At 39.9% G+C, this 16,871-nt stretch overlaps 1 protein-coding gene across 3 annotated transcripts; it reads right to left on the minus strand.

The window, feature by feature from the left end:
• Positions 1 to 601: 601 nt before the first annotated feature.
• Positions 602 to 16,736, minus strand: LOC133997170 (nuclear receptor coactivator 7). 3 transcript variants are annotated; one of them, XM_062436712.1, is made up of 17 exons: positions 16,725 to 16,736; positions 15,594 to 15,769; positions 10,670 to 10,833; positions 8,538 to 8,599; positions 8,339 to 8,446; positions 8,154 to 8,255; positions 7,019 to 7,144; positions 6,592 to 6,776; positions 5,970 to 6,124; positions 4,707 to 5,303; positions 4,407 to 4,578; positions 4,099 to 4,246; positions 3,818 to 3,943; positions 3,530 to 3,682; positions 2,888 to 2,983; positions 2,682 to 2,755; positions 602 to 2,544 (listed from the first exon to the last, which is right to left on the minus strand). In XM_062436712.1, exons 2-17 carry the CDS (start codon positions 15,629 to 15,631, stop codon positions 2,409 to 2,411), a joined length of 2,442 nt encoding a protein of 813 aa, XP_062292696.1. In that variant the 5' UTR covers positions 15,632 to 15,769; positions 16,725 to 16,736; the 3' UTR covers positions 602 to 2,408. The 3 variants fall into 3 exon arrangements, with proteins under 3 accessions (XP_062292696.1, XP_062292694.1, XP_062292695.1); XM_062436710.1 differs by lacking the exon at positions 16,725 to 16,736 and adding an exon at positions 16,317 to 16,567; XM_062436711.1 differs by lacking the exon at positions 16,725 to 16,736 and adding an exon at positions 16,270 to 16,567.
• Between the last annotated feature and the right edge of the window lie 135 nt (positions 16,737 to 16,871).

Here is a 16,871-nt window from a genome sequence, read left to right on the forward strand (position 1 = left end):
AGGTATATAGTCTTTTTATAGCTCTGGTCTGTTATTCCCTGAACTGTTATGACAGCCAGTTGACTCATCAAACTTTACCGCACGTTTCATCAGCTGTTTCCTCTCCCCTGACCTGGTGGGAGGGTCAGATGGCTGGGGTTGGGTGGATCAATGAAACTTGTTTTTCCAGTTATTCTAGTCAAAACAACAGATCCATAACAGCTCTGTTCCAAACAGATATTACTACATTACCATATGTGATCTCATATTGGAATCAATTTGTGGATGACATGGTGTGGAAGAAGGCCTGGCTTCTACCAAATTGACTTAATCACCAATAAAGTAAAGATATTTCTTTTAAACTCATTCATAAAGTCTATCCAGCTAAAAATGATCTTAAAAAGAGATTTAAAGGAGACATTCGCTAATTTCCCCTTGCATGTAGTCTGTTGTATTATTTTAAATTAATATAAAGCTGGAAGTGAGTCAGTTATATCATCTTTGCGAGCCCTTTGAGATAACATGTACTGTTTCATCTCTCAACAAAGAGTCTTGGAAGGAGTGATGGATGATGAAAGCTGGATATACACAACACTGTCCATTTTTTACACATGTAATATACCGAACATTTATTTAGGTTTAAATGTGGTTGCAATAACAACAATAAATAGATCCTTAGTGATATCACAGAACACAGCAGTTTTGGATTCACATGAAATAATACTTAGGGAGCATTCACAGTTACAACACTGAATAGCTAAAAACAGAGCTCATTTTCACATGAAGCTATTGATAACTGGCATTAGTGAACAGTATGGCAGGTATCATAACAATGGTGTCAAACAGTTGCAGAATTTCATATTCATGCGCTTCAAGCCTGTATCAGATAAACAGGATATATAGGAACATTTCTTTTTCCATGTTAGTAGAACTGAATTTTTTAGTTAGTGGCATATCAGAGTGCAATAAAGACCAACAGATTATCCCTTTTCCCACCCATTTTAAGTGACGCAGAGGCCGACCTGTGGCTGGACAGGCAGCTTTCCCTCTTGTAGGGGTGATGTAAACATTCAGTAACAATTTTTAAAATGCTCAAATTACGCGGGGCCGCAACACGGCGTGAACTGTCCGTTAATTGTGTAGTGCAAAGTGACATCTTGTTATATTTTTACTGGCTGTAACTCTGAACGACAATGAGGACAAATGAAGAACAAAAGAGATAAAAACGAGTCAGCGTCAAAAATGAATTCAATACTGACAACAGTTTCTTCAGTCACTTCTAGTGCTAGTTGGAATGCGTCAGTCTCTTGACCATAAAAAAAACAAAAAAAACTAAACTGAACCTTTCTTTGTAAAAACAGAAATGTAAAAATAAAATGTAAAAATTAAAAACAAATCTAAAATAATATCTAAAATATGATCACAACATATATAAACATATTTGGTCATTGCAAACTTTCTGCTTGCGTGTTTCCTGGCTTCAGCGCTTGTTTTGGATGGTGGGGGGACGTGGAATGAAAACATGATGAGGTTTTGAAGAAACACAGTTATCATTCATTTAGTCTAGAACTCAAAATAAAAGAACAAGATGGCCTTCGGAGGAAGTGCAACACTTGTAAACAATTACGTGTCCCCCCATTTTAAACTTGATTTAATGATGGAGGATTAAGTTTGACAATCTCAAACTCGCTACTTTAAAATCCTCCCTGGCAATTTCAAACGTCTTTCAAGTTTCAAGGTCATTGCGTGATATAAAAAGATATTCTTCAGTACGGATATCAGTACATGATCTTGTACATTCCTAAACATACAAATTACATCAACTGTTACTTCCGCACAAATACACTGACAGCATTGTGGGACCCCTCATTCTTTCATACACACTTAAAAACAGCACTTTTTAGGGATTAACTCAAGACAGTTAGATCAGCACACTGACTTTTTTTAAGCCCTCAAAGCCATGAGGTCAAAAATCAGCCTTCCTCTTCGTTCCTCCTCTTCTCATAAGCTTATGGTGGTAAGGCAGTCTGCATGCTGGAAAAGCTGGAGGTGTTGTCGGGTGTCTAAGGCAGCCAATGAACTGAGAGCAACATTTTCTCACATTTCCACCTTTTGTAGGGATGACGAACCAGACATAAACTGGCAAACATACCAGCGGGTCAAACCCTTATTGTGATAGGCAGACAAAGCAGTCAACAATCACAGAAAACAATCACACCTTCCAAATGTGAGTGATTACTTTTCCTTCCTGTTTGCAGTCGAGTAAAAACTCGACAGGCTGCTTTCTGTCTTCTCTCACACAACATTTAGTGTAATTTCGGGTAGCTACGCTGGCCTCCAAGTGGTGCATAATAGACTTGGGGGTGTTTGAAGGTTTAGGATTGTGGTTGCAGAGAGTGAATATAGAGAAGTAGCTGAAGCTGGCGGCGCTACTCAAAGGTCCAGACTTCCACACTGTGGATGTTGAAGTCCTGCTGGGCGGAGAGCGGCTGGTTGTTGAAGGTGGCGCATTTGGTGGTGGTGCCTCGGTACAGCTCGGCATCAAGCCAAAGACCCAGCTGACCACTGCAGAGAAGAGTGTAAGGTGTCAGGCGGGAAAATGGGAACAAAGAACAGGCCTCCCTGAAATGACTTTTTGCAGGTTGGGATGTCTGGAAAATGGTCATAAAAACCACAAGAAACAAGCTGATAAATCTACTCACCCTCCTCCCCCCATCTGCAGAGAGTCAGTGTTGCCTTTCACAAAGTACGAGTTCTCCCCTGTCCAGCGGTAAACCTGAAAATAGACAGAAAACAACGTCTGGATTAACTAAGCCAGTCATGTGGAATAAAGTTGCACATCCCAGTACATTCTCTGGGATCACGGTGACTTTTAAACACTGAGCTCTAAAACAATGATAACACAAACCTTAATCTCAGGACAGAAGCTGAAGAGGAACGTCTCTCCTGTGCCGTAGCAGTGTTCGCTCACTCTGAAGGGATGAGTCGAGAACCCCCCAAATATCTGTGAAAATAGTCAGATTCAGTTTTAGGATGAACTCCCCTTGCAATCCATAATCATGAACGAACCCGGATGTTTTAACAAGTAGTTGAAAGTGTAAAGAATGACTGTTTTTATGGTTACAGGATTATTCAAATTATTCTGATAACATGAGTTCTTGTTATGCGACTTGGTCGGGGTCAAGGAGGTGCAGGAGTAAACCTGCTCATCATTGAAACATGCTAGTATTTCAAACCTTAACAGTGTTCAAAATAAATAATTAAGGAGTAAATCAAGGATCCAGGACCCACAGTGACAGACATGTTGGACTATGTCGTTTACTTCCTGTTTTTGAAAGGGAGATTTTAATTTACTTTAAATCCTCCTGCAAATGAGAAACACCACAACTACGTAACTTGTGATTCCTATTACATCTGATTATAACCTTCCATGATGCAGGGAAATCTATTTGTTTATAAAAATGATAAAACAATGAAATTTTAACTCATTGAACTCATATTCTGGTTTTCATTGATGGCTATGCAGTACTTTCATTTGAACAGCATCTACCTGGTTATCCATGTCTTTGATGACCAGCAGCACAGGGCTGTCTAAATCTGCCAGGGACCTGTACAACGTCTTGAGGCTGGTGCCATGTTTCACAGTGCTGTACGCCAGTCTCCACAGGTAACCCTGCACACGGGCTGGCAGACGACAGGCGAGCTGGAGAACAGACAGATAATCAGATTAAGAAGCATTTGGTATAACTCTTCTTCAGAATTTAACATTTCTTTATCAGTAAATTACTTGTTTGATGTGATTAGGAACATACTGCTTGTAAGTGTGTTTAAAATTCACCTTCTCAGTGTGTGTGTCCTGCATCAGATCACTGATGTCACTCAGTACAGGCAGTGCATCTACAGACAAGTCTCCATCACAGCTGCCAAAACTCTGCCTACGCTTCGCCTCGTCAATGGTGATAATCTAGAAGCAAAACAAGAATATAAGAAAGTTAAGATAATAGATACTTTACAATGTAAGACGCATTAGAAATGTAAGCAAAACACACCTTTCAGTGTTTATTGTGTGATGCAAACAGAAGGCTAAGACCGGGCCACCTGATTTTCTACTGAACTCACCTCCCAGCTGCAAGACGCCGGGTCACTGAAAAAGTTGTCGATCATGTCCAGCTCATCTTTCTCCACCACGATGAAGCCCTGCTCTCTTGCCTCCTTTCCATACACATCGGGAGACCACTGGACGAAAAAAGCATACAGATGGTCCACCCTGCAACACATACACACACACGTTAGAGAGGTAAAAAGCATAAAGAGCAGACAACCAGGAGTCTTGTGGATTTCCTGTTTGGGAACCCCTTTTTCGTGGTTCTTTTTGCACGCATCAAAAAAACTGCTGTGTGTTTAAGTATGCATTTGTTTTATCTCACCTCTCCTGTGGCACAGCAAACCAGTACTCCGGCTGTTTTCCCCGCGCTCCAAATGAGTGGGCGGGACTTGAGGTTATCCCCGTGGCAAAGGACTTCCTCATCGGCTTTCCCACTTTGAAGCAGAGGAACATGGGTGGGTTTTTACTCTTCTCCTCTGATGAGAAAAGCATGTCTATACAGAGTGGGGAAAAACAGAGAGTTTAATTCATTTAATGCTGTATTCCTTCATTATAGCCTCCAACAGTGGCTCCAAATCTAAAATATGAAGTACAATCTCGTTTTAAATAAAAGTATTCCAACCTTCAATTGGAGCCTGCATCCTCTCCAACAGCCATGACTTCACCTCTGCCTCGTAGCTTTTCTTCCGTATCTCCTCTTCACTGAGTTCACCCCCCTCTGCTGATCTGTCTGGGCTCTGCCTCATAGGACTTGAGTGCCCACAAACCTCCGAAGCCTCCTTCAGATTCAACTTCTTGTTTTGGTCCATTGGTGCGCAGATTATTTTATCATCTACACCATTTAGCAGCTCTTGTTTCCCTTTCGTTTTGATATCTTTGGTTTCAGTTACCTCTTGGGTTGTAGGTTTATCATGCAAGTCACCCTGTTTTCCAGTCTCTGAGGATGATTGGATTGACTCTCCGTCCTCTATGGAGCTGTTCTGAGCTACGCCTTCATCCTCATCGTCATCCAGCTTCCCTTTAGTTTGACAAAGTGCCAACTTGTACTGGAGGTCTCCCCGGCCTGAGCAGCTTGGTCCTTGTTGGTCCTGTTGGTCCCTGCTGACGATGTTGGGTGTTTTTGAGGATGTTCCCTCTGCCTCTTCAGTGCTTCCAGTCACTGTCGACTCCAACTCTGTGAATCCTTCATCTGATGGAGACTTTTCTGTCTGCTCACCCACTGTGTTTCGTGACATTAGGAACATAAAACAGCACAGACAATTTTATTTTCATTCCTTTTACCCCCAATATTCAGGCTGCAAAATTACATTTTTGTTTACCAGCCAAATGACTAGTGAATGTTCAAATTTTTCCCAGCCACTCAATAAATTACCATTGTTTTTTGGCAGTGAAGAAAATCTATCAGCCACTTGCATACTTTGCCAGCATTTGGCTGGTGCTTATTTTTTGCCCTAATTATTTTTTCAATCAATTAACTAGTAATCTGTCAAATTGCTTGTTTTGTCAAACCGACAGTCTAAAATCCAAAGTTATTCTGGTTATTATGAGAGAAGATAGAGAAAACCCACAAATATTAATATTGAAGAAGTTGGAACCAGTGAATTTTTGATGTGTTTGCTTTAAAAAAAACTTACTTCAACAATTGATTAATGAATTATCAGATTAGTTGCTGTTTAATCTTTTCAGATTTATTTTATGAATTGTGGGTCAATCGATGTGGATAAATACACTGGAATGTGGAAAAGAAGCTTTTAAACCTGCCAAAGACAAACATGGATGACTGAGAGTCAGTGATAGAGATGTAAAGTAAAAAAATTAAATTAAAAATCAGGTTTGAACTTCGTACAGTAGGTGTCACTACACACTTCACTATTAGACATCTTACCAGTTTCAACAAGTGTTGATTCCATCTCGTCCAGGACGATGGGTCGCTTTGGATCCAGAGCTTCATAGCGACTGAAGGGGTTTAGGTCTCGCTCTGATGGCAGCTGCTCCCACTCACCGGGCCTGTATACAGGACACAGATCCTGGGGTAGGTCTCTGTGTGTGGTCATGAAGCACCACACATATCGCACCGAAAATGAGGATGAAAATGAAAAAGAAAGGGGGGAAAAAAAAAAGAAAAAGGTCCAAAATAAATGATAAATGTAGAGAATGATACACAACTTAAAAAAACACAACAACAAATGTGTTGTCAAAACAACAAAATGATTTAAAATAGAAAGAACGATGAGGAACAAACAAAAAACTTTAAATAAAAAATAAAAAACCCTGAGATATCTGAGAGAATTTTTTTAAAGATGTGCTGCATAAAATTATGGAAGTGGTAAAGAGAGACAAATGTGTACAGTTCCTGAAATTGAAACGAGTTCTTTGTTTATAAAGACATGAACATGATAGCTAGAAACTGGAAGGAGGAACAAAAAAAGAGGAATAAGAGAAGCCGAGTGAAGAGAACAGTTACAAAAGCAGGAAGTGAGGAAAGTCAAAAGGTTATAAGCTCTTACGACGGCAGGGCATCTTTGAGCTTCATGCGTGACACGTCATCATAGAGAGCCACAGACATGACCTCCTCCATGGGACAGATCAGGCCGTACTCCTCACAGCCGTGCTCGATGACCAGGGGGTCTGACTTGTGGGGGTCAAACATGATGTTGTTGGGGGTGACGATCAGCACGCCTCCCACCACTCCCTGCAAGATTAAAACAACACACAGAGAGGAAGAAGTGACGAGAGGGGAAACACACACACTGCATAGAGTGGTACCTGTTCGATACAAATAGGTCACCATTTCCATTACTGAATCATTTATAGACTGTTAATATTAGTTCATTCATTCGGATACTAAAATAAATGATTTTCCTCCTTCATCATAGTTTTTTAGCTTTAATTTAAACTATTCTGGACAAACATCGTATCTTCAAAGTTTCTCACCATTCCATCAGTGAAGTATTTACAACTCATCTTGATGAATTTAACCGTTGCCGGGCTCTCGTCCTCTGAGTTCGGGGAGAGCTCACGCCGGATCGACCTCGCTGACCTGCAGTTTGGAATACCATCCTGAAAGAAGACACAAAGACAGATCAGAAAACTGACAATATTTATTGGTTATTGACTGTCTTTAGTATAGCTTGTTGTAAGTTTAAAATATAAATGGCCTTTACTAATTAAAAAAATGAATCAAATAACTGCAAACAATCTCAAGCAAAAATATTCATGCACCAAATGTTAACATAATATGCGACTACTTTCTGTAATTCTCACACACACACACACACACACACACACACACACACACACACACACACACACACACACACACACACACACACACACACACACACACACACACACACACACACACACACACACACACAGTATATGTGTGGGTAAAGGTATATATGTAAGTGAACAGAATTGTGTGCAGTATCCAGCCTGTTAGTCAAACTTTTAGAAAAAATGTAACATATTCCCCTTTTTAGTTTTTCATTCAGCTCTTTTGTTCTTCAGTTATTTAAAATGTTGTATATACATTTTCCTTATCCTGAATTGTACATTTTCAATTGTCAATTTTATGTGAAAAAATAAAATTCAAGCTTGGCTGAAATGTTGGTCAGTCGACATTATCAACCTAAATCGGCCTATCACAGCTAATGTCGTCCGATGTGCAATGATCATTGGAATTTTTTACTACCTAATATCGGAATTAGCACCAAAAATCATTCAGTAGTTGGGCTCTAAATGAAATATATAAAAAATAATAATAAATAAATGTTAAAAACTGCAAACTCATATAGTGGATTCAATTTGTAATCCAGCAAGGAAGGGAGCAGAATTTAAATCAGAAGTGGAATAAAAAAATGCTTCTGCTTCACTTTACAAAATTGCCTCACAGTCAAGAGCAATTTTGAAGAGATAATGGTGACAGACGTGTGTGTGTGTGTGTGTGTGTGTGTGTGTGTGTGTGTGTGTGTGTGTGTGTGTGTGTGTGTGTGTGTGTGTGCGTGCGTGTGTGTGTTTGCGTGTGTGCACACACGTGTAAACAGTGTTTATTTCAAACTTGACTTACATGTGATGCCTCCTCAGACAAACCATTAGTGAAGGCGGGATCGGAGAAACTGGGAGACTTTAAGTCTGTTTCTGACTGGCTCACATCAGGCACAAACAGTTTCTGTAACAGTGATGTAGAGCCAGCTGTCAGATGAATAATGATGACAGTGAAGCAGCATGATGCGGCTTGGACAGTGCTCTCACCTGACCGGGGTAGACGCTGCGAGAGAAGAGCTTGTTCAGCTGGACCAGTTTGTTTGGGGTGATGTTGAACTTGAGTGCGATGCTGTTGAGGGAATCATTAGGTCCCACCTGTAGCATAATAGATGTGTCCTTAAAAATACTACATGATGCCACCACCACCTCTCTGCTAATTAGTCAGCAGCAAGGTACTGTTACTCACAATGAACTCCACTGTGCCCGGTGGCCTCTTCTTCTCCTTTTTAACTCCTTTACATCCACCATCTGAGAGAAAAACAACAAATGAGAAAAATAGTTCTGCAGAGAAAACTGACAACAATCTCATAATCTCTATTATAAGATAAAGTGAATACTTGGTATAAGGACACCAACCCATTTGAGGAGTAAATGAAAATACTGTTTAAATTGTATTAACATAATGATTCAGACATCAACGTGTGCATCTTATCAAGCAACAGAGAGGATCTTATAAATATCCTGCAGTTAATTGCCTTGTGATTCAGCGCCAGTGGTTGTTTGGCCCCTGTTATTATGTAAACTTAAAAACCCTGTCCCACACATATAGACATGGTTATAGAACACCCAAACACACACTTGCAGTCTGGCCCTTGTAGTAGACAAGGTCCGCAGTCAGCATTTTCTTCTTGCCAAGAACACAGAAGCTATTAGCGCACCACTCCCTAACTGGTTCATTACACCGCAGCCTCCTCCATGGAAACAGCGAGCATGACAAAGCATCAGTCAGCCAGACTCTAGCTCTGTCCGCTCTTTACTGTACTCTGCATCAAAGACGAGACCACTGTCATGTTTATGAACGCCGGAGCTAATTCAATGAGCTTGTACGAGGCTGTGAAAGGTAATTTACTTTCAGGGATTGCAGGCTATGGTCTTTTATCTGAAAGTACACACAACATGGAGAGTTATGTCTTGTTTGTCTGGTTACAACACAACATAATTATAAAAGGAAAGACAGCAATATCTTTATGTGAATTATAATTATTACACTGCACAACATCATGTTTTATATGATGAGCTATGAGCAACAATAGTGTGGTCTTATTAAAACGCAGATTTTAAACAGCTGGCTGACCCACTGCACACACTGTGATGACAGTTAATTATCACTGTCAATATGCTGCGTTTGGTGATGATTTATGCTGCAAACAAACCCAGTGACACATGGTAGCATGATACAATGAAATAAACTCACATAATGTAGCGTACGACAAAGATTACTTGCAGGGTGGGTCAGGTTTTTTATCAGAGGTGTGGCTAACCTTGCTGCTGGGTATGATGATCTGTTGTGTTTGTTTTAGATGCACAGACTGCAATTTTCTTGGCCGATTTCAATTTCTTAAAAATCTGACCTGCTGATTCAGATTTTCTTTCTTTATAAGAAATTATATATATTTCCTTTGTTTCTAAGAACTATAATGGACAGTATACACAAACATTTTTGCAAATTTTCTTTAAGGGAATATTTAAATTCAATTGTAGGTTTATTGACTATGTATAATAAGAACATTCACATTTTTCATCGTGAAATTGGGCATGTTCACCAGGGTGACGGTTTTTTAAGTGTCAGATTAAGTTAGTTGTTCCAAATGTTTTCAATGTTGCTCTTCCACTGGTTATTTTGCACTTACAGGTATTACAAATTGTGAACTTTGTGTGTGTGTGTGTGTGTGGCTGATGAACTGATGAACTGTTTAACGATACAATTCAGTCAATACGAATCAATTATTATTGGCTTCGAACAACACATTTTCTGTGTGTTTAAGAAAAAACCACCTTGAAGAGTTATATTAATACCAAAGATGTTGTTATTATAGCTAAACTTTGATAGAGTACTTAATTGAAAGCTTTATAGTCTTTTCTGCTGTGATTTAAAACCAGTCCCAGCTGTTGGTATTCCCAATCTTTGGGTCTACAGCAGCTGAAATTTCCTCAACTGTAAAACAGTACAGGATAAAGGGTTATGCAACTTCCTGTTTAAAGCTGCTGAGGTCGTTTCACTACAATTGGGTCCAAAAACAGAGGACCCCCGAGTCAGGGGAAAAAGTTCATCTGATACTATTCTGATAATGAATGAGTCATTTTTTAGAGCAAGAATCACAGATATGTGATGCTTTCTACCTTCTAAAACACAAAAATTTGAGACTTCCCAGTTTTACTTTATCAAATGTCAGTTAAACCAAAATGAGTATTTTATGAAACTTTGGGTTATTATGATGGTATTTCTTTGTGTAAATCAATAAAATAAGGGTCTAACTTGCAGTAATACATTTTTAATGGAAGAAAAGAAACTGCTATATTTTTTCATGCGGGGCTTACCTGAGCCTGCAGGTGTCTTTGCTGTTATTCTCTGCAGGTCTGTCTTCTTGTTGGGGTCGCTGTCGTTGTCATTGGGGACATCTGGACACGAGATGATTGCCGCGTTCTGCCCATTCACATTCCTCTCTGATTGGCTCTGCTTGAGCTGTCTCCGCCTCTTCAGCCTGACGGGATGCCAGAGGGAGAACGATTTGTGAACACTCGTTCGTTAAGAAGGGTGAACATGTACACAATTAAACTTGTGTTAATGCTACAGATAATACTTTACCATAAAACGTTATTAACTTCCTGCAGGATGTAATGTCAATATTACAACAGGCTGTTCAGAATTGGCTTTTTATTGTAAAAGACTGACTGATTGATTCATGTCTGTTTGTTGTCTAACAGCATCAAAAGTGCAACAGACTGACCTTTTGTCCAGGTGCTCCATGTTAGCACATTGATGTTGAACTTTTTTCTCCCTTAACTTTGAGTCAGCAGAGGGCTCCCATCCTCTCTGTGCTCCACCTCTTGTTTAATAATTGATAGGTAAGACAATGATGTAATAGTGTCTCCAGACCCTGCTGGGGTTCATTAAAGCGGGGGTGTTGCAGCAAACTGAGCCGAGGTGCCACAGTTCAGTGGACCCACAGATTAGTGGTGCACTTACATTATGCATACTCACTGAGTAACACTGAAACCTTAAGAGTGTGAGTATGTTAGGAAAAGATAAGGTCAAATTGATTTATCAAAAGCAGCGACTGATATGGCTAGTGTTGCCCTGCAAAGGCAGAAAAAAGAGAAACGAAAAGAGAAAACCCTTTAAGTGTTCAAGTGCCTTAATGGAAAAAGGCAAGAGTGGGACGATAAGGCTGCAGACAGACAGAGCTCAGGCCTCTCCCACAGCCTCGAGTCACGCTCCTTCTTCAACGGTTGCAGCGCACATCTGTTAGTGAGCTCAGGAATCTGCAGAAGCATTCTCAACAACACTGTCTGTTTCACTCTGGGGCAGTTTTCTGAGTCTCCCTATCCCTTTCTCCACCTCATCTTAACTCCTTTTCCCTTCATCTCCTCCGTCTGATCCTTCAGTTTGTAACCAGTGTATCCTTTTCTGGCACAATTACAGAGAAGACAGGAGTAACAAGAGAATAAAAATGCTGAACTGCTCATCCTCTACTCTTGGCTTTATTGTATTTTTACCAAAACTGTGCTGACAACAGTGCGTGTTGAGAAAAAAAGATAAGAGGTAGTCCATGATTTGATGGATGATGAGTTTCAAACATTTTTGTTTTTTTATTAAACAGCCATAAAACTGTGAATGGTGGTTCACTAAGGCAACAGCAGCTTCATGAGCAGTGTCTTTCCATCTCTGCCATGGAACTCCTTAAGAGTTGCTACACACCTGTTAATGGCCTCTCGCTCTGTTACCCTTCTCACGTGAGTGTTTGTGCACCACCAACTAATTAACAGCTGTGCCATATTCTTTGTAATTTCACTGTATTTACTGTAATTTCAGTGTCTTGGGACTATTCAGTGAATCATCTTCAATTTATTATACGACTTCTAAAAACAACTGGATGCATCAGTGATTGTTCAGATGTGTCAAAGTAACAGGAGTGAATACTTTTACACGTTTGTCTTTTATTTGTGCTCAATTTACTGGGGAGATTTGTTTTCACTTTGACATAAAAAGTATTTTCTGTTAATCAGTGTCAGAAAATCTTAATTAGATTTACTGTGATTCACTGCTATAAAAAAATAAAAAGCATGACACTACATGTGAGTGCTTCACATTGACCTTTGCTTTATTTGTCAGGAAGCGATGCAGCATGTGGTGCAAGAAGCAGGAGAGCTCCATGTTGCAGCAGTAGCTGTGTTGGGAGATAAGGCTAATTTTCCTTCCTGACATGTTCACTTTCTCTCCATAAAAGGCATATTGTGGCTGTCAGTCTTTGGTAGATGTTTACATCTGCCTTCTTTATTTATCTTGCACCTTTTCCACTGTTGTCTAGCTGCTCACTCCCACGTTTGCACACTACCTTTGCAGGAAAACACTCCCTAGCTCAGCTCAAAGCCTGCAACCCATTAAACATAATGTACTGCCTGCCTTATAATTAGAGAGTTACTGAAATGCGATGCCATTAGCAAGTCACTTCTCTCTACAGTGTAATACTTCCAACATGAGCTGATCAAATCAACAAAAAACAGGTTTGCGCCTGGCTGTTAAGCACAGCCTGAGCAAGTAAGCTGAGACATGCCCATTAGGCTTCACTGCATTATCTCACATCCATCACAAATCCATATTTGTCATTAGCAGCACTCATCAAGTGAAAATAATTCAACTCATTTATCTGGTTTTGTGTGGGTTCATGCAACTCCGATTACAAGGTACCGGGGGGGGGGGGGGGATTCCTAATAACCTGGTGTTATTAGGAATCAGTGCTATATGTATAAAACATTCTATCACAGTGTATATAACTCCACATCATGATATGGATATATATCTTGATGTAGTAAATCTTCTAGAAAATCAACTGACAAACATTTTATATATAAATTACCTGACAGGATACTCTGATACTCAAATAAAGTGTCTGTGTTTTGGTTTTATAATTAAATGAATACCAGGACGCAAGTTTTTTATTTCTGAAGTTTTCACATCACAGAATGTGAAGAACAGCATTAAAAAACAACTCTCGCTGGTAAACATGTGACTCATGTAGCTGTCAGTGTAGAGTGGGGCAGCTGCTCTGCAGGTGCGCTTGATTTGACCATAATTGTGGTAACCAGGCAGAGATGAACCTCCTGAATTTGCACCCAAACTGCTTTCAAACCTTAAATTAACAATTTCAACCGCAACCTCTATGATCATTGAGCAGGAAAGAGGCAGAAAAAAGGTTCAGAGAGGAACGAGGAAGAGTGCTCAGTTAATTCACCCTAAATAACATCACCCTGACAAAACACTCAATGCAGAGTGAAAAACAAGAGACGTCCACAGTGAAATAGATGAAAGAATAGACGGAGTTAAGAGATAATTAGAATAGTTAGAATTAAAATGAGAATTAAGTTCTCTTTCAGATCAAACATCCCAAGATATGAGTGCTTTTGTAGCTGCATTTATACTCTTTCTTTTGACTCAAACGTAGGTTAACCATGTCATGTAATGCTACTTCAGTACACTTAACCAGCAAATATTACTGGGACCACTACAGACGGATTGCAGATGAACATTTAAACCACTGACTAACCCTGTCACATATTGACCGCATGGTCAAGCCATATCCTGGGTTTTGACTTAGTTTCGTTTAATAGCACATCCCTGGTCACTGATTTGCAATGTTGATCATTGTGGCCAAAATCAAGCAGGATAAAGAAAAACTAACACATGGTTTCATATCCAGCTGGTTATATTACTTTAACATTCAAAAAAAACTTCAGCTCATTTAGATTACTGCTGCTAAAGTCCTGACAAAGACCAAGAAAACTGAACACATTTCACCAGTTACATGATAATCTGATAATCTGTTGTATGTTTATGAAGTCTCTCTAACTCTCAGGTTGTCAGGTAGAGTGCTGAGCACAAACTAAACAGGGAGAACAAGCACATTTCGCTACTGTGCACCACAGACCTGGATCAAACTTCCAGAGGATATTTGTTTGTCTTTGCTTCAACTTTGACAACCTTTAAATCAAGGCTAGAATCCTTTATGTTTGACTGGAACTGTAGCACTCATAAATCTACAGCTAACTTTATTTGTATTATTTTTATTTGCATATTAATGTTGTATGCTATTTATCTTTTTTCAGGTTTTGAAAGCATTATGCCTTATGACTTTCTGAATTGTCATTTAGGCTTTTTAGACACATTCCAGCCAGACTACACAGCAGTACACGCCTTAATCTTATTTATCCACTTTTATTATTCACAAATTAACTCCTGCCAGCAGTTATTAATAAGTCAACCATGCAGTACTATGACACACCCCATCTGTGTTGACGTCAAAGAGAGGGAGAGAGGAGGCTGCTCTTTGTTCACAACCTGCAGATTTTTTAGTTTAAGCACCGTAGCTGTGACAAGCTTATTTCCACACATTTCCTGCTATCATGTTTCATAGTCCAATTTAAAAGTCAACATCATCCCCGTCACGCATGACCCATGTTATACGAGGCTGTGTCACAGGGTTGCAGTGCAGAGAAAGGTGACTTAAGAGTGATTGTCTCTGATTTAAAAAAAAAGGTTGGAAAAAATAATTACTTAATGCACCGTGTCAGCAGATTGTCATGGTGCAAAAATGAGCATTCAGCATAATTGAAAAACTACAATATGACTTTTAACAAGCAATGCACGAGTAAACCTTTCTGATAAAAAAGATTTTGGACTTTACAATATGTGATCCTTGTACTGAGAGATATAAAAAAAGAAAGGGACATTAAAACAACCAAAACACTCCTTCCAACAAATTAGATATATATATGTAACAATATCTGTTGGAAAATCACCTGTTAAACTGACTAGCTGATGCTTGCCATTCACTGAACTGCATGGTAATGGGATGTGTGGTAACTGAAGCTGTCATACCAGTTAATATAGTCAAAACATCATTCAAGAGAAACCGGACACTGTAATTGCTCTGTAATATCAATTCAGACTGAAAATGGGGTATCATGGCAAATCCTACGACAGTATTAGAGTGCAGCTGATAAATGATCTTTGTCAGAATATGACCTAGCAGCTGGAAAGTCTTCGTAGATCCATAATCTATATGTGTTTTCAGTTCATTTACTCAATAGTTATATGTGTGGTCCATGGAGGCACGTAGAACATGGTCATAAGCTCACAAAATGCTGATTAAAAAGAAAACGATTCGTTGGAGTTAAATATCAGTTCCAAGCATGGCAAAAAACAAAATCAAATGACACAAATTCAAAGTGCTCAGTCCCTTACCTGGCAAAATATCCCGGCTTCCTGTCTCTCTTTTCCATCAGGCCAGGGTCCTAAATCTGTGTGCAGTCAAGCACACCCATACAAACATCCACACACACACTCAGTGTGTCCAAGCCAGCAGACACAACTTAGTGAAGATCAGGTCTCACGCTGCGCTCTGGCACTTCTTTCTTGTCCTGCAGAGGAAATAGAGAAGGGATTAGCTGGTTCACCGTGGGTGCCTCACTCAACAACACTCACTAGGATTGCAAAAAGCCCAATGACCGATGGTGAAGCCTCATCAGCCTAAGTGGATGGTGATGAAAGCATCCTATAATAAGCATGTGAGGCCACTCAGCTGACAATGGCAGACCAACAGGATGGAAAATGCACCATTCTGCTGCAGAGCAAAGACACATCTGCTCATAGTTAATGCTGCTCCAGTAAATATGTGCTTCATTATGTAATGATGCTCTTTCAAAACAGTGCAGTCTAATATTAGCAGCATCATTTTTGGGGAAAACATCTGATGTAAACATACAGACCATCATGGCTACACTACCAGCTAGCTGTACCATCCCTGGATTAAGGGAAACGAAACAATCAATTACACGCATGTCGCACAGAAGAATGAACAGAAATGAGGCTACTGTGGTTAATCCACATGTGAAGTGAAAATGTTATATAATAGGTATACCTCACCACCACCGAGGAAAGGCTCAAATAAAGCAACGTTACCCCCACCTAGCTACATTCTTCAGTTTTTCAGAAGCTTGCTCTGTGGGAACTCCTCCATGAACCGGAGCACAACGCAGCTTTCAGCGTCTTGTTGAGGTGCAGCGTTTGGAGACGACACGATATAATATTAAACCTCTCTGTGCTGCCGTCAGGTTCAAATAAACACACTGACCAAGGTCCAGTCTCTCAGATGACGCTAACCGTGCTAGCTAGCCACTTTGTTTACAAGACAATGGCAACCTGGCGGAGATGGTAAGGAAATCTCATTAGTCCCTTCTCTTACGAAGGTATTTCAGCTGCCTGCTCTCGGGCCTGACGCTAACGCCAAACACCACATGTGTAACGATGCACTTAAACGCCCAATTTGTCATTAAAAAACAGGTAACTAAAATAAATTTGCACACATAACATTACCTTGCGTGCATCCTCAGCCTGCTAGTGTTAACATGGAAATGAAACCTCCCTTTACTACGCCCTCTGGTGTCATGTGCACTGTAAAAACACAAATGAGCTCTAGCTTAATTGTAAGATAGAAATGTAGCTACAATACGTAAGCTTACG

Source organism: Scomber scombrus, chromosome 17 (assembly GCF_963691925.1).
Source record: "Scomber scombrus chromosome 17, fScoSco1.1, whole genome shotgun sequence".
Lineage (NCBI taxonomy): Eukaryota > Metazoa > Chordata > Actinopteri > Scombriformes > Scombridae > Scomber > Scomber scombrus.

Excerpts from the sequence above, each read along its gene's own strand:
- LOC133997170 (XM_062436712.1), bottom strand. The coding sequence starts at position 15,631 with ATGGAAAAGAGAGACAGGAAGCCGGGATATTTTGCCAG. Across the intron at positions 6,125-6,591 it reads CTCAAAGATGCCCTGCCGTC|AGACCTACCCCAGGATCTGT; the intron begins GTAAGAGCTTAT and ends GACCACACACAG. Across the intron at positions 4,579-4,706 it reads GATGCAGGCTCCAATTGAAG|ACATGCTTTTCTCATCAGAG; the intron begins GTTGGAATACTT and ends CACTCTGTATAG.